The 17944-nt window shown below is 52.9% G+C and overlaps 1 protein-coding gene across 2 annotated transcripts in view; it reads left to right on the top strand.

Annotated features, from left to right (window-relative positions):
• MOCS1 (molybdenum cofactor synthesis 1) overlaps window positions 1-17644 on the top strand; it is a 21891-nt gene extending 4247 nt beyond the window's left edge. Inside the window, exons 2-11 of one of the 2 annotated variants that reach the window (XM_075339002.1) lie at window positions 3680-3815; window positions 4309-4476; window positions 4861-5025; window positions 6588-6649; window positions 7800-7911; window positions 10743-10855; window positions 11018-11128; window positions 11913-12033; window positions 12253-12300; window positions 16731-17644. In XM_075339002.1, coding sequence (XP_075195117.1) covers window positions 3680-3815; window positions 4309-4476; window positions 4861-5025; window positions 6588-6649; window positions 7800-7911; window positions 10743-10855; window positions 11018-11128; window positions 11913-12033; window positions 12253-12300; window positions 16731-17518 — 1824 coding nt within the window. In that variant the 3' untranslated portion in view covers window positions 17519-17644. Of the gene's footprint in view, window positions 1-3679; window positions 3816-4308; window positions 4477-4860; window positions 5026-6587; window positions 6650-7799; window positions 7912-10742; window positions 10856-11017; window positions 11129-11912; window positions 12034-12252; window positions 12317-16730 lie in introns of both variants that reach the window. The other variant, XM_075339003.1, reaches the window with a different exon arrangement.
• Window positions 17645-17944: the final 300 nt, after the last annotated feature.

Raw genomic sequence — 17944 nt, 5'->3', positions numbered from 1 at the left:
TTGAATATGGGTGATATAAAGTAGTGATCATCGGAGGCCGGAAGGTTTCTACACTTCCTATCAATAACATCAGCGCTCTCCTCTCCTGAAATACTCTGTGCTGCTGGGACCTGCTCCTTCCTCTATGTATCTCTGTGACCTCCTATAAGATCAGTGCTCTCCTCTCCTGAAATACTCTGTGCTGCTGGGACCTGCTCCTTCCTCTATGTATCTCTGTGTGCTCCTATAACATCAGCGCACTCCTCTCCTGAAATACTCTGTGCTGCTGGGACCTGCTCCTTCCTCTATGTATCTCTGTGACCTCCTATAAGATCAGTGCTCTCCTCTCCTGAAATACTCTGTGCTGCTGGGACCTGCTCCTTCCTCTATGTATCTCTGTGACCTCCTATAAGATCAGTGCTCTCCTCTCCTGAAATACTCTGTTCTGCTGGGACCTGCTCCTTCCTCTGTTTCTCTGTATCCTCCTATATGATCAGCGCACTCCTCTCCTGTAATACTCTGCGCTGCTGGGACCTGCTCCTTCCTCTATGTATCTGTGTCCTCCTATAAGATCAGCGCTCTCCTCTCCTGAAATACTCTGTGCTGCTGGGACCTGCTCATTCCTCTGTATCTCTGTGTCCTCCTATAAGATCAGCTCTCTCCTCTCCTGAAATACTCTGTGCTGCTGGGTCCTGCTCCTTCCTCTATGTATCTCTGTATCCTCCTATATGATCAGTGCTGTCCTGACATCCTCTGTGCTGCTGTGTCTGTTTTTTTCTTCTTGGTGTGACCGGGCGGTTTTCTCTGAAGACCTTTGGATTACAGGAATGTTATTTGGCCGCTCTGTTACTTTCATCTGTTAAATATTATCTCTCCGCTGCGGCTCTTCTCACGGCCGGGCCTCGTGTCTGTGCCCGAGTGATAAGAGCCCCAGAGCCGCAGCCTCCGCTCCCCACAGATCAGTGTCCGCTGCCCCATTCACAGCCCAAAGTGTCTGACACCGGACTTCAGCTGCTGCAGAACTAAAACTCCCAGCATGTCCTTCAGCCATAAGAATTCCATTTCATGGATAAGGTCCCCCCCCCCACCTGCGGCAGGGTCCCCCCCCCCCACGGCACGCGGCAGGGTCCCCCCCCCCCACCTACGGCACACGGCAGGGTCCCCCCCCCCCCCACCTGCGGCACGCGGCAGGGTCCCCCCCCCCCACCTACGGCACACGGCAGGGTCCCCCCCCCCCCACCTGCGGCACGCGGCAGGGTCCCCCCCCCCCCCACCTGCGGCACGCGGCAGGGTCCCCCCCCCCACCTGCGGCACGCGGCAGGGTCCCCCCCCCCCCACCTGCGGCACGCGGCAGGGTCCCCCCCCACCACCTGCGGCACGCGGCAGGGTCCCCCCCCCCCCCCACCTGCGGCACGCGGCAGGGTCCCCCCCCCCACCTGCGGCACGCGGCAGGGTCCCCCCCCCCCCCACCTGCGGCACGCGGCAGGGTCCCCCCCCCCCCACCTGCGGCACGCGGCAGGGTCCCCCCCCACCACCTGCGGCACGCGGCAGGGTCCCCCCCCCCCACCTGCGGCACGCGGCAGGGTCCCCCCCCCCCCCACCTGCGGCACGCGGCAGGGTCCCCCCCCCACCTGCGGCACGCGGCAGGGTCCTGCCCCAGACTCCGCACATTTAGGCCTGAAAATGCCAAAAGTCACAACATTTTACATCTCCATTATGCAGAAATGTGGCCTCTCTATAAAGTGACAGAATTCTGGGGTCTTCGCTTCTCCGGGGTCTCGGTGTGCGCTCGGCTCCACTCGCTCGTGCCTCCACCGCGGCCGCTCTGGGGCTTTAGTTTCCCCTCTAGATGTCTTAGAATCTGATATAATTTGGGCTGAGCCCCCTGTAGCCGGGGCGGGGGCTGCGGCTGGCACATGTCACGCTATAGCCAAGGATAAACATTTCTTCATCTTCAGCTCGTAATCCGCTCCGACCCCGAACATTAATGACACCAAGCTCCTGCACGTGAGTGGATTACCCCAGATTATCACAAGATTCCCCCTGACTGCAGAAAAGAAGCCGCTGCTGATCTGTGGGGGGAGGATGATGATGATGGACAGTGGGGGGGGGAGATGATGATGATGATGATGGACAGTGGGGGGGGGATGATGATGATGGACAGTGGGGGGGGGAGATGATGAATGGACCAGTGGGGGGGGGAGATGATGATGGACAGTGGGGGGGGGAGATGATGATGGACAGTGGGGGGGGGGGAGATGATGATCGGACAGTGGGGGGGGGGAGATGATGATGGACAGTCGGGGGGGGGGGAGGAGATGATGATGGACAGTGGGGGGGGGGGGGAGATGATGATGGACAGTGGGGGGGGGGGAGATGATGATGGACAGTGGGGGGGGGGGGGAGATGATGATGGACAGTGGGGGGGGGGAGATGATGATGGACAGTGGGGGGGGGGGGAGATGATGATGGACAGTGGGGGGGGGAGATGATGATGGACAGTGGGGGGGGGAGATGATGATGGACAGTGGGGGGGGGGGAGATGATGATGGACAGTGGGGGGGGGGGGAGATGATGATGGACAGTGGGGGGGGGGGAGATGATGATGGACAGTGGGGGGGGGGGAGATGATGATGGACAGTGGGGGGGGGAGATGATGATGGACAGTGGGGGGGGGAGATGATGATGGACAGTGGGGGGGGGGGAGATGATGATGGACAGTGGGGGGGGGGAGATGATGATGGACAGTGGGGGGGGGGAGATGATGATGGACAGTGGGGGGGGGGAGATGATGATGGACAGTGGGGGGGGGAGATGATGATGGACAGTGGGGGGGGGGGGAGATGATGATGGACAGTGGGGGGGGGGGAGATGATGATGGACAGTGGGGGGGGGGAGATGATGATGGACAGTGGGGGGGGAGATGATGATGGACAGTGGGGGGGGAGGATGATGATGATGGACAGTGGGGGGGGAGGATGATGATGATGGACAGTGGGGGGGAGGATGATGATGATGGACAGTGGGGGGGGGGGGGATGATGATGATGACGACGGGCACGGGGGAGGATGATGATGATGATGATGGGCTCGGGGGAGGAGGAGGATGATGAAGATGATGATGATGATGGGCTCGGGGGGCTCAGATTGTCCAGAGCACCAGGGATATTCGGGGGCACAAATGTGACTGATGGAAATCTGCGTCCTGACACGGGTCCTTGTTTTGCCGCAGAGCTGACATTCTGTAACAATCCTCATCTTCTTGGAGCATAAAACATCCGCAGTTAATTCCAGACTCGTGATTCTGCTGCGGTCGGTGCTCCGGAGCAGCGCTCGTGATCTGATCGGGGGGGTCGCTGTCTGTTGCTTCACGTATTCTGCTCTTGTGACTTCCGCTCTTTACAGGACCCTCGTTCTACAGGAATCCACTGTAACTAATAGGATGCACATAGACAATGGGGCTCAGCGGACGTCACAGCTGTGTCTAATAGAGCAGAGCTGCAGTGTAAAGCATGGTGATGGAGCAAAACAGCTGCAAGTGTAATCTGATCGGGCTCCAGTATTCTGTACACGGCCGGCAGCGGCTCTGTACCGGCTTTACAGGGTGCGGACTGTGCCGTGTCTGGGCTGAGCCCCCCGGGGCAGCGGCTGACGTCTCCGGTTGTAATCTGCATTTTTATGTGTTTTTGGCTTTTTTTCAGGGCCTGGCCCCGAACAGCGAGAGGAAGGGGTTCATCCGGGACCATGCCCTGCCCTTCTCCGCCTTCCTGACCGACAGCTTTGGCCGACAGCACAGCTACCTGAGGATCTCGCTGACGGAGAAGTGCAACCTGCGATGTGAGCACCGCCGCCCCCGCTGCATCATATATATATACAGCAGCATGATAGTGTCCAGTGCGGCCCTGCGGAGTGCGCGGTGGCTTGGCGCTGGCCCTGCGGAGTGCGCGGTGGCTTGGCGCTGGCCCTGCGGAGTGCGCGGTGGCTTGGCGCTGGCCCTGCGGAGTGCGCGGTGGCTTGGCGCTGGCCCTGCGGAGTGCGCGGTGGCTTGGCGCTGGCCCTGCGGAGTGCGCGGTGGCTTGGCGCTGGCCCTGCGGAGTCCGGGTCGTGGTCATACAGAGCTTGCATAGTGGCTTTAGTCCCATATTCAGGACTGATGGCACCGTACACAGACCACATAATGTCGCCATACAGTGATACTGCGGAGCGTTGTGTACCGCAGGGGGATCTGTGCACTCTGCGGGCCCTGTGCTCTAGAGCCCGGGGGGGCACTGTGATATGTGGGGGTTCACATGCGTTTGTTGGCAGTAACCTGTGCCCGTGCGTTTCGCAGGTCAGTACTGTATGCCGGAGGAAGGCGTGAAGCTGACCCCGAGGAGCGAGCTCCTCAGCACCCCGGAGATCCTCGCTCTGGCCAAGCTCTTCGTCCAGCAGGGGGTGGACAAGATCCGGCTGACCGGGGGCGAGCCGCTCATCCGGCCGGACGTGGTGGACATCGTAGGTGAGACTCCGCGGCACGAGCCGGAGGCAGCCACTCGTGGAAGGGATTGTCTGGATTCTCCGCCATTCCCACACCTCTGCTTGCTGTCAGTGAAGGGCGATCACATCCTGAGCCGCGAGTGTGAAGCGCTGACAGCAACTCGTGCGGAGAATCACAGATCCGTCATCAGCTGCTTGCTGACAGTTTCCACGTTCCAGCTATAAAGTGTTAGTACAGAAATGATTAGACGACCCCCTGAGCAGCTGTTGGGGGGGCTTCTCCTTGGGGCCCCCTAGGTTCAGCTTTTGGCATTGTCCCCACTTGCCCCTGTGTACAGCCGGTGTCTCCGGGTCACTCATGTCGGACTTACCCTCCATTTCTATTTTTTTTCCCCCTTTTTTGCAGCACAACTGAAGAAACTGGAAGGGTTAAAAACCATCGCACTGACCACGAATGGCATCAACCTGGCGCGTCTGTTACCCAAACTGCAGGGCGCGGGGCTGGACGTGCTGAACATCAGCCTGGACACCCTGGTGCCCGCCAAATTCGAGTTCATTGTGCGCAGGAAAGGTGGGTGCTGGGGAGCGGGGGCGGCCGCCAAAATCTGTGCACCCCTGTGCGTTACCCTGGGATGTGCATATTATGGGGGGTGGGCTGTGATCGCGGCCAAAATTTGTGCACCCCTGTGCGTTACCCTGGGATGTGTATATTATGTGGGAGCTGGGGCGTAGGGACGGCGGGCGGTTCTGCATTTCATGTTCTGAGCTCGGGAATATGCTGCAACATTGAGAAGTGGTGTGCGGCGGTGTGTCGCAGCGTTGATGGCGGTGTGTCGCAGCGTTGATGGCGGTGTGTCGCAGCGTTGATGGCGGTGTGTCGCAGCGTTGATGGCGGTGTGTCCATGTGATGGCCGCACGCTGCAGCGATTGTTTTGTGCTGTGTAGGGATGTTGTCATGTTTAGCAAAGGTACTAGTGAGGGGCCCTGGTGGGGCCGCGGTGATGGGGCCCTGGTGGGGGCCGCGGTGATGGGGCCCTGGTGGGGCCGCGGTGATGGGGCCCTGGTGGGGCCGCGGTGATGGGGCCCTGGTGGGGCCGCGGTGATGGGGCCCTGGTGGGGCCGCGGTGATGGGGCCCTGGTGGGGGCCGCGGTGATGGGGCCGCGGTGATGGGACCCTGGTGATGGGGCCGCGGTGATGGGACCCTGGTGATGGGGCCGCGGTGATGGGACCCTGGTGATGGGACCCTGGTGATGGGGCCGCGGTGATGGGGCCGCGGTGATGGGGGCCGCGGTGATGGGGCCGCGGTGATGGGGGCCGCGGTGATGGGGCCGCGGTGATGGGGCCCTGGTGATGGGGCCGCGGTGATGGGACCCTGGTGATGGGGCCGCGGTGATGGGGCCGCGGTGATGGGGCCCTGGTGGGGCCGCGGTGATGGGGCCGCGGTGATGGGGGCCCTGGTGATGGGGCCGCGGTGATGGGACCCTGGTGATGGGGCCGCGGTGATGGGCTGTGTGGCTGATGAGGGGGCCGTGTGTGCGCCGCGGGGATGGGGGCCGTGCATGCCGTTGGTCACAGGTTGCCAGTGACTAGATCCCGATCCGTGATCTGTGTCCCGGTGACTGTAATGGGGAGCGGTAAAGTGGATTATCTCCGGTGGCGCAGTGATGGCGGTTTGGATCGCACTTTCTCCTCCACCTTTGAGCCGCACATCCGCCGTTCCTTCCAAGCCCCGAAATACCAGATTGTGAGTGCAGTAGCCGCTGTGTAATGTGCGGGGGCCGGTGATAACAGCGGTAGGAGAAGCGATACCCTCTGCGGAGGACAGACTGCAGTATGAGGGGTCACAGGGTCACGGCTGCTCCCGCCGCCTGCCTGTACGGCCGGAAGCTGTCACCGGGCAGCCACTGAGCTGTCACTATCAGTAAGGGAAGAACGAGACCCTAACACCGGGAGAAAGTAACTGCAGAGACCTGCGCAGGAGTGCGCCGCAGCTTCAGTGACCGTACCGAGCCTGGCCACTAGAGGGCGGCATCAGACCGTGTCACACGTGGAGGCTTGTGGATGTAGCAGAGCCGGATCCGTCACAGTCAGGACCATTCTTCATTCTTCTATTCTGCCTCTTGTGTCTCCAGGGTTCCATAAAGTGATGGAGGGCATTCACCGCGCGGTGGAGCTGGGCTACAATCCGGTGAAGGTGAGGCTTCCAAAAACCGCCACTCACTGCAACATTGTGCAGTACCCGCTATATAAATCTGCCGGGGCTCCGCCCCTCGTCAGCCCCCATCGGGAGGCTTCTGTCTTAACGGACTTGTTGCTGCACTCGCCTCCCTTATATTCTGCACATCCAGGGCCTCCTGTTACATGAATAGAATACCAACACTGCAGTGATCTGACACCGGGGAATAAATCTGCCGTTCAGGGCACCTAGAAAGACGGGTAGTAACAGGAGACATCATTATTTCACTTTACTAAATCTGTTAAAACATAACTTTTTTTTTTTTTGGGGTGTGGAGGAAATAATGAAACACTAAATTCCTTGTGTCTCCAGTAGATGGCGCCAGGAGCTGCAGCCGTATTTTTTTTTCTTTTTTAATTACTATTATTTTCATTTCTATTTTTGCTTTTTTTTTTCTATTTTTATAGAATCCTCGGTTTTTATTACCTTCCTCTTGAATCACTGGAAATTCCATTATTTTCGGTCGATACGATGTGATAAAATGTAAAATCTGCTCCGGGCCAAGAATCCCCCGCGCGTCGTGCGTGTCTGGAGCCTCGGCGCTTGGCTGGGATCCGCCGTAGGGAGCGCGGCGGGGGCCCCTCCAGCGGATCTTGTACCGGCCGCTGTAAGGAAGAATTTTTTTTTTTATTATTTTTATTTTATTTTTTATTTTTTTACTATGTGCTAAGATAAATAATCCCGCAGCGTCGTCGCTTGTAAACCCGTCTGGCCGCAGGCGGACGGCTCCGCGCTCTACAATCTATACATCTGGAAATCCTTCAGCTGCAGCTTCTTTAAAGGGAAACGCCCCACACTGCTCCAGTCACCCCCAGAGCTGCATTCAGAATTCATCTGCTTCCCTATTGCCTCTTTCAGGCCTTTTCCAATGCTGCCCTCTGCTGGCTGTAGGCTGTAATGCAGTTCTGTTGCATTATGGGAGATGTAATTCACAGCGAGCAATAATAGTTGGACGGTGCACTCGGCAGAATTAAGAATTCAGCTCTGGAGTTGTGTAAGATTTGCTCAGCTTTTGTGCTCATGTTGCTTTGTGACCCCCCCCCCCCCCACCACCACCACCCTCCTATGGTCACATGACTGACCTTGTGCTCCTCTTGTTTTGGCATAGGTTAACTGTGTGGTGATGAGAGGGTTAAATGAGGACGAGCTCCTGGACTTTGTCGCGCTGACGGAGAAGCAGCCGCTGGAGGTTCGGTTTATTGAGTACATGCCGTTTGATGGTAAGTGAGGGGCGGTGGAGAGGACTGGAGCGGTATACCCCCCCCCCCATCTCTTTGTATGGGGAAACAGTCAGCATGTAGGCGAGTCACTGTGCACCCATCTAACGGCACTGAAAGGGATTCTGTGGCTTCACAATTGTGTAGCAATGAGACGATCTGAAAGTGCAGGCCCTGAGGGTACAGGTTACATGGTCCTTCAGAGCTGCATTCACGGTGCTGCCATATCCCAGTATTCTCTGCTTTTTCAGTGTCGGCAAATGGATTATTGTGCTTACATCATACACAGTCATCTAATGTGAAAAATAACTGCTCCCCTAAAACGAGGGGAGGAGAGTCTGTGAATAAAGTGTAGACTGCACCAGCAGAATAGTGAGTGCAGCTCTGGAGTATAATACAGGAGGTAACTCAGGATCAGTAATGTAATGTATGTACCCAGTTACTGCAGCAGCAGAATAGTGAGTGCAGCTCTGGAGTATAATACAATATGTAACTCAGGATTAGTAATGTAATGTATGTACACAGTGACTTCACCAGCAGAATAGTGAGTGCAGCTCTGGAGAATAATACAGGAGGTAACTCAGGATCAGTAATGTAATGTATGTACACAGTGACTGCACCAGCAGAATAGTGAGTGCAGCTCTGGAGTATAATACAGGAAGTAACTCAGGATTAGTAATGTAATGTATGTACACAGTGACTTCACCAGCAGAATAGTGAGTGCAGCTCTGGAGAATAATACAGGAGGTAACTCAGGATCAGTAATGTATGTACACAGTGACTGCACCAGCAGAATAGTGAGTACAGCTCTGGAGTATAATACAGGAGGTAACTCAGGATCAGTAATGTAATGTATGTACACAGTGACTGCAGCAGCAGAATAGTGAGTGCAGCTCTGGAGTATAATACAGGAAGTAACTCAGGATTAGTAATGTAATGTATGTACACAGTGACTTCACCAGCAGAATAGTGAGTGCAGCTCTGGAGAATAATACAGGAGGTAACTCAGGATCAGTAATGTATGTACACAGTGACTGCACCAGCAGAATAGTGAGTACAGCTCTGGAGTATAATACAGGAGGTAACTCAGGATCAGTAATGTAATGTATGTACACAGTGACTGCAGCAGCAGAATAGTGAGTGCAGCTCTGGAGTATAATACAATATGTAACTCAGGATTAGTAATGTAATGTATGTACACAGTGACTGCACCAGCAGAATAGTGAGTGCAGCTCTGGAGTATAATACAGGAAGTAACTCAGGATTAGTAATGTAATGTATGTACACAGCGACTGCTCCAGCAGAATAGTGAGTGCAGCTCTGGAGTATAATACAGGAGGTAACTCAGGATCAGTAATGTAATGTATGTACACAGTGACTGCACCAGCAGAATAGTGAGTGCAGCTCTGGAGTATAATACAATATGTAACTCAGGATTAGTAATGTAATGTATGTACACAGTGACTTCACCAGCAGAATAGTGAGTGCAGCTCTGGAGAATAATACAGGAGGTAACTCAGGATCAGTAATGTAATGTATGTACACAGTGGCTGCACCAGCAGAATAGTGAGTGCAGCTCTGGAGTATAATACAGGAAGTAACTCAGGATTAGTAATGTAATGTATGTACACAGCGACTGCTCCAGCAGAATAGTGAGTGCAGCTCTGGAGTATAATACAGGAGGTAACTCAGGATCAGTAATGTATGTACACAGTGACTGCACCAGCAGAATAGTGACTGCAGCTCTGGAGTATAATACAGGAGGTAACTCAGGATCAGTAATGTAATATATGTACACAGTGACTGCACCAGCAGAATAGTGACTGCAGCTCTGGAGTATAATACAGGAGGTAACTCAGGATCAGTAATGTATGTGCACAGTGACTGCACCAGCAGAATAGTGAGTGCAGCTCTGGAGTATAATACAGGAGGTAACTCAGGATCAGTAATGTATGTACACAGTGGCTGCACCAGCAGAATAGTGAGTGCAGCTCTGCAGTATAATACAGGAGGTAACTCGGACTCAGTAATGTAATGTACACAGTGACTGCACCAGCAGAATAGTGAGTGCAGCTCTGGAGTATAATACAATATGTAACTCAGGATCTGTAATGTATGTACACAGTGACTGCACCAGCAGAATAGTGAGTGCAGCTCTGGAGTATAATACAGGAGGTAACTCAGGATCAGTAATGTAATGTATGTACACAGTGACTGCACCAGCAGAATAGTGAGTGCAGCTCTGGAGTATAATACAGGAGGTAACTCAGGATCAGTAATGTATGTACACAGTGACTGCACCAGCAGAATAGTGAGTGCAGCTCTGGAGTATAATACAGGAGGTAACTCAGGATCAGTAATGTAATGTATGTACACAGTGACTGCACCAGCAGAATAGTGAGTGCAGCTATGGAGTATAATACAGAAGGTAACTCAGGATCAGTAATGTAATGTATGTACACAGTGACTGCACCAGCAGAATAGTGAGTGCAGCTCTGGAGTATAATACAGGAGGTAACTCAGGATCAGTAATGTATGTACACAGTGGCTGCACCAGCAGAATAGTGAGTGCAGCTCTGGAGTATAATACAGGAGGTAACTCAGGATCAGTAATGTATGTACACAGTGACTGCACCAGCAGAATAGTGACTGCAGCTCTGGAGTATAATACAGGAGGTAACTCAGGGCCGGTACAGGTCAGTGCAGCTTTGCAGAGCTGATCGTTCAGTCTGTGGTCGGGGTATTTGGGGGTGCTATATCAGTAGTGCAGTATATTGGGGTACGTGCTGTGAGTTTTTTCTGCTTCCACCATCTGAAGTCTCTGTTATTTGTAGGCAATAAGTGGAACTTCAAGAAGATGGTGAGTTACCAGGAGATGCTGGACACGATCCGCCAGAGGTGGCCGGAGCTGGAGAAGGTCCCCACCATGTTATCCAGCACCTCCAAGGTACGGGGACCCCCCTCCTGTCTGTCAGTACAGTGGGGCTCCTCTGCGGCTTCTCTAATTGCAGGTGTAGCCTGCTTTTTGTATCTTTGTGTTGGGGGGGGCTCCTTCTCTCCGGGGGTCTCATTCATGCTCTTCCTAATGGTGGGTTGTGCGCGGTTTCAGGCGTTCAGAGTCCCGGGCTTCCAAGGACAGGTCGGGTTCATCACCTCCATGTCTGATCACTTCTGCGGCTCCTGCAACCGGCTGCGGATCACGGCTGACGGGAATCTCAAGGTACGCGGCTCGCCAGTAATATCACCGCTAACCAACCACCCTCACACCACCGCCGCACAAGGGATTGTATTGGTCCTTGCAGCCTTGGAAGTGACTAGAAGAAAAATAAACACTTTGTTTATGCAGCTTTTCATGTGAGCGCAATGTAACCACAGTTACTCTAGATGTAGCAGAAGCATTATGTGTGCTGCTCTGAAGGTGCAGGAATGTAAGGAGTGAGTGCAGCTCTGTATGTGAAGGAATCTAAGGATTGATTGCAGCTCTGGGGTGTGAGTGCAGCATGATACTTGCAGCTCTGGATTTATATTTCATGTTCCTGCAGCTTTGGTTGTAACTGGAGCACAATGACTGATGGTCTCTGTCTCTCCCTGTCTCTGTCTGTTTCTCTGTGTCTGTTTCTCTGTGTCTGTTTCTCTGTGTCTGTTTCTCTGTGTCTGTTTCTCTGTGTCTGTTTCTCTGTGTCTGTTTCTCTGTGTCTGTTTCTCTGTGTCTGTTTCTCTGTGTCTGTTTCTCTGTGTCTGTTTCTCTGTGTCTGTTTCTCTGTGTCTGTTTCTCTGTGTCTGTTTCTCTGTGTCTGTTTCTCTGTGTCTGTTTCTCTGTGTCTGTTTCTCTGTGTCTGTTTCTCTGTGTCTGTTTCTCTGTGTCTGTTTCTCTGTGTCTGTTTCTCTGTGTCTGTTTCTCTGTGTCTGTTTCTCTGTGTCTGTTTCTCTGTGTCTGTTTCTCTGTGTCTGTTTCTCTGTGTCTGTTTCTCTGTGTCTGTCTCTGTGTCTGTCTCTGTGCACAGGTCTGTCTCTTCGGGAACTCGGAGGTGTCTCTCAGAGACTGTCTGCGCACCGGGGCGAGCGAGGAGGAACTGACGCAGATTATCGGGGCGGCTGTGGGGCGTAAGAAGAAGCAGCACGCGGGTGAGTCCAGCGTCCGGCGCACGGTGTCAGGGAACGGTGCAGATCGGATCTCTGCTGACAGTGATTAGAAGCTTCATTTTCTGCATCCAGAAGCGGCTGTACACAGGGCGACACAGCGGAGGGGTTTGTTACAATGTGTCAGTGCATGTAATATGTCTCATCAGTCCTGCGGTAATGCCGCCGCTGATACTAATACGCGCTGTTGATTTCTGTACGCAGGAATGTTCAGCATCTCCCAGATGAAGAATCGTCCCATGATCCTGATTGGTGGGTGACAAATCCTGTACGTACGGGGGCCACAGCCATCAGCTGCTAGAGGCGGTGTCACAGGCCGAGGCCTTGTAATATATGCTTATTATCTATCTGATGGAAACTATCAGCAAGCAGGTTTATATTATATCGCTGCGCCTTGTTGTGAGTGCCCGGGACATAATCTCTGGCTCAGCAGAGACCGGAGCTGTAAAGATTACACAGCAGTGATCACCAGCATGCTGACTGTTTCCAGACAGAAGAGCGAGATATCCTAATAGTGCGAGTCTTCTTGCATTATCACATCATGAGGCTGTCTGTATACAGAGACGTATCACTGTGTTATCTGTGGTGTTACATAGGACTGCAGGTGACATCTACTACATTATCTGTACTCAGAGATATCACTGTGTTATCTGTGGTGTTACATAGGACTGCAGGTGACATCTACTACATTATCTGTACTCAGAGATATCACTGTGTTATCTGTGGTGTTACATAGGACTGCAGGTGCCATCTACTACATTATCTGTACTCAGAGATATCACTGTGTTATCTGTGGTGTTACATAGGACTGCAGGTGCCATCTACTACATTATCTGTACTCAGAGATATCACTGTGTTATCTGTGGTGTTACATAGGACTGCAGGTGACATCTACTACATTATCTGTACTCAGAGATATCACTGTGTTATCTGTGGTGTTACATGGGACTGCAGGACGTGCTCTTGCGTTCTTGCCCCGGGTATACTATGACATTATCCTCCGCTCGTTCTTACTGTTGCGTTTTGTCGTCACTTGGATTGGGTTCAGGGCTATAAACCTTTTTCCAGAATTTTTGGAAAGTCTGTGACCTCCCGACCACGAATTATCTTAATGATATCTCAGCGCTGACACTAAAAATACCTTGTGGTCTCCGAGAATGAAAACCGCGTCCCGGAATGTTTTATCTCGCGGGATAATCGGTGCGGCAGAAAATACCGAGGTGAGACGTGACGGGGCGGCCGGGGGCAGAAAATACCGAGGTGAGAGGTGACGGGGCGGCCGGGGGCAGAAAATACCGAGGTGAGACGTGATGGGGCGGCCGGGGGCAGAAAATACCGAGGTGAGAGGTGACGGGGCGGCCGGGGGCAGAAAATACCGAGGTGAGACGTGACGGGGCGGCCGGGGGCAGAAAATACCGAGGTGAGAGGTGACTGGGTGGCCGGGGGCAGAAAATACTGAGGTGAGAGGTGACGGGGCGGCCGGGGGCAGAAAATACCGAGGTGAGACATGACGGGGCAGAAAATACCGAGGTGAGACGTGACTGGGCAGAAAATACTGAGGTGAGACGTGACGGGGCAGCTGGGGGCAGAAAATACAGAGGTGAGACGTGACGGGGCAGCTGGGGGCAGAAAATACCGAGGTGACACGTGACGGGGCGGCCGGGGGCAGAAAATACCGAGGTGAGAGGTGACGGGGCGGCCGGGGGCAGAAAATACCGAGGTGAGACGGGGCGACCGGGGGCAGAAAATACTGAGGTGAGAGGTGACGGGGCGGCCGGGGGCAGAAAATACCGAGGTGAGATGTGACGGGGCGGCCGGGGGCAGAAAATACCGAGGTGAGAGGTGACGGGGCGGCCGTGGGCAGAAAATACTGAGGTGAGAGGTGACGGGGCGGCCGGGGGCAGAAAATACCGAGGTGAGACGTGACGGGGCAGAAAATACCGAGGTGAGACGTGACTGGGCAGAAAATACTGAGGTGAGACGTGACGGGGCAGCTGGGGGCAGAAAATACCGAGGTGAGACGTGACGGGGCAGCTGGGGGCAGAAAATACCGAGGTGACGGGGCGGCCGGGGGCAGAAAATACCGAGGTGAGAGGTGACGGGGCGGCCGGGGGCAGAAAATACCGAGGTGAGAGGTGACGGGGCGGCCGGGGGCAGAAAATACCGAGGTGAGAGGTGACGGGGCGGCCGGGGGCAGAAAATACCGAGGTGAGAGGTGACGGGGCGGCCGGGGGCAGAAAATACCGAGGTGAGAGGTGACGGGGCGGCCGGGGGCAGAAAATACCGAGGTGAGACGTGACTGGGCAGAAAATACCGAGGTGAGATGGGGCGGCCGGGGGGCAGAAAATACTGAGGTGAGATGTGACGGGGCAGCTGGGGGCAGAAAATACCGAGGTGAGACGTGACGGGGCGGCTGGGGACAGAAAATACCGAGGTGAGACGTGACGGGGCAGAAAATACCGAGGTGAGAGGTGACAGGGCGGTTGGGGACAGAAAATACCGAGGTGAGACATGACAGGGCAGAAAATACCGAGGTGAGACATGACAGGGCAGAAAATAACGAGGTGAGACGTGACAGGGCAGAAAATACCGAGGTGAGACATGACAGGGCAGAAAATACCGAGGTGAGACATGACGGGGCAGAAGGTGAGATGGGGCGGCTGGGGACAGAAAATACAGAGGTGAGACGTGACGGGGCAGAAAATACCGAGGTGACAGGTGACGGGGCGGCCAGGGGCAGAAAATACCGAGGTGAGACATGACTGGGCAGAAAATACCGAGGTGAGAGGTGACGGGGGGCCGGGGGCAGAAAATACCGTGACTGGATGCACGCAGATCACCGGCTGCAACCAATGCTCCAGTTCCATTGTAGCAATAATGGCACATGCTGCCCCTGGGCTGTCCCCCGCCGTGCTGGCATTCATCCTCTGCCGTCCGGTCACTCTGAGCCCCCCTAGTCCTGCTGGACATATGTGCAGACATTAGAGGGAGTAGTTTTCCCCTCATTAGTGGACCTCGGCTTTATCCTCTCCCAGCTGTTCTCATTCGTCTCTTGTCTTACCCGGGGCCGGGGCTCGGAGGACGCTCGTAAATCTGCCGCCATCCCCTGAATCATGAGCGCGGCCCACTCTGAGGTCTGTAATTAGATTAAGGGCAAAGACCCCAAATTCTTTCTCTACATAATCGCTTCATTTGTCCACCGACGGAAAAGCTCGTAAGAAGGATTTAAAGGTGAAATGTCCGAAATCCATCAGAGTGGTCACAATGTATCTGCAGCAGAGAGGAAAATGTAGTGTAGGTATATAATACTGCTCTCCATTACATTATATCCCCGGACACATTGTAACAGAGCGCAGCAGTGTAAGGGACCACAGCAGTCTGCCATATGGGGCGACGGTCAGGATAATACAAGGACCAGAATATAAGATAGTAGCCAACATGTTACATTGATTAATTAATATTGGTTCTATTACATTACAAAATAATACTGCCCTCTATGTACAATATAAGTACTATAATACTGCCCCTATGTACAAGAATATAACTACTATAATACTGCCCCTATATACAAGAATATAACTACTATAATACTGCTCCTATGTACAAGAATATAACTACTATAATACTGCCCCTATGTACAAGAATATAACTACTATAATACTGCCCCTATGTACAAGAATATAACTACTATAATACTGCTCCTATGTACAAGAATATAACTGCTATAATACTGCTCCTATATACAAGAATATAACTACTATAATACTGCTCCTATGTACAAGAATATAACTACTATAATACTGCCCCCTATGTACAAGAATATAGCTACTATAATACTGCCCCTATGTACAAGAATATAGCTACTATAATACTGCCCCTATGTACAAGAATATAACTGCTATAATACTGCTCCTATATACAAGAATATAACTACTATAATACTGCCCCCTATGTATAAGAATATAACTACTATAATACTGCTCCTATGTACAAGAATATAACTACTATAATACTGCTCCCTATTTACAAGAATATAACTGCTATAATACTGCCCCCTATGTACAGGGATATAACTACTATAATACTGCCCCCTATGTATAAGAATATAACTACTATAATACTACCCCTATGTACAAGAATATAACTACTATAATACTGCCCCCTATATACAAGAATATAACTACTATAATACTGCCCCCTATATACAAGAATATAACTACTATAATACTGCTCCTATATACAAGAATATAACTACTATAATACTACCCCCTATATACAAGAATATAACTACTATAATACTGCCCCTATGTACAAGAATATAACTACTACCGTATAATACTGCCCCTATGTACAAGAATATAACTACTATAATACTGCCCCTATGTACAAGAATATAACTACTACCGTATAATACTGCCCCTATGTACAAGAATATAACTGCTATAATACTGCCCCTATGTACAAGAATATAACTGCTATAATACTGCCCTCTATATACAAGAATATAACTGCTATAATACTGCCCCCTATATACAAGAATATAACTGCTATAATACTGCTCCTATATACAAGAATATAACTACTATAATACTGCCCCTATGTACAAGAATATAACTGCTATAATACTGCCCTGTAGAGATTATTTTGCGGCACTGACGTGTATTCTTGTCTCTATTTTCCAGGGTCGCCTCCGTCCTCCCTTCTTCCGCTCTGGAGACCCGTTGAGCGTCTTTTCTATATTTTGGGGTGCATCCGCCCCTTTGCTGCTCGTGTTGGGGGGTCGGTGCGGGGCACACGGACAGGATTTTTGGACTTTTCACAATCTGATTTTAGGAGAACATTAGTGACTTCCTTGGTGCTTCCGCTGCGCGGTCTCTGCCGCGGCCCCGACTCCCCGGCCCCTCGATCTCAGTGCCTTATTACTCCACAGTCTTCCAGTGACGATGGATCTGAAACGCACAATATTTCCGGTTTACAGGCGGCGTCCGGACAGTTGACGCACGTGGACCGAGCCGGGAAGGTTCACATGGTCGACGTCGGAGAGAAGTCGAGCAGCAGCCGCACCGCCATCGCCACGGCCGTCATCCGCTTGGGCCCCAAAGTCTTCAGCTTAGTCCAGTCCAATCAACTGAAGAAGGGCGACGTCCTCACCGTGGCGCAGATCGCCGGCATCCAGGGCGCCAAACTCACCAGTCAGCTGATCCCTCTGTGCCATAACATTGCCTTGAGCCAAGTCCAGGTCTCCCTGGCGCTGGACGCCTCGCGGTGCGCAGCCGTGGTGACAGCCGAGTGCCGCACTTACGGTAAAACCGGGGTGGAGATGGAGGCGCTGACCGCGGCGAGCGTGGCGGCATTAACCATCTACGACATGTGCAAGGCTGTCACTCACGACATGGTGATCGAAGAGGTGAAACTCGTGGCCAAAAGCGGAGGGCGGAGAGGAGATTACCTGCAAGGGCAAGAAAGCTGAGAAATGCGTCGAGAATCCCGGATATTCCAGATTACCGACGTCTTAAAGTGATAGCCCCACTTCTGAGCCCACGGCTCTCAATTACTGCAGAAAGAAGCGGCATAAAACATTGTGACTTTAAAGATATTTTACTGGTTCTGATTCAATTATGTTTTCTTCTCCAGTCACATCTAAAGCTGCGTCTCCCCTATAGCTTAGAATCCATCAGCATTAGGGTCACAGGGACCCGGCCCCACATCTCTGCTTCGCTCTGTTATTACGCTGCGCTCTTGTGCATTGCATTCTGGGAGATGTATGTTTGTCTCAAATTCCCTGAATGCAGCGCACCAGAGGCCGCCCACAGCAGACACTGAACCAGCAGCGTCCCGTGAGAATCCAGCGCAGCAGACACTGAACCAGCAGCGTCCCGTGAGAATCCAGCGCAGC

The sequence above is a fragment of the Anomaloglossus baeobatrachus genome, chromosome 3, assembly GCF_048569485.1.
Source record: "Anomaloglossus baeobatrachus isolate aAnoBae1 chromosome 3, aAnoBae1.hap1, whole genome shotgun sequence".
NCBI lineage: Eukaryota > Metazoa > Chordata > Amphibia > Anura > Aromobatidae > Anomaloglossus > Anomaloglossus baeobatrachus.
Note: the sequence above shows the minus strand (reverse complement) of the source record. Positions and strands in the feature narration are given on the sequence as shown.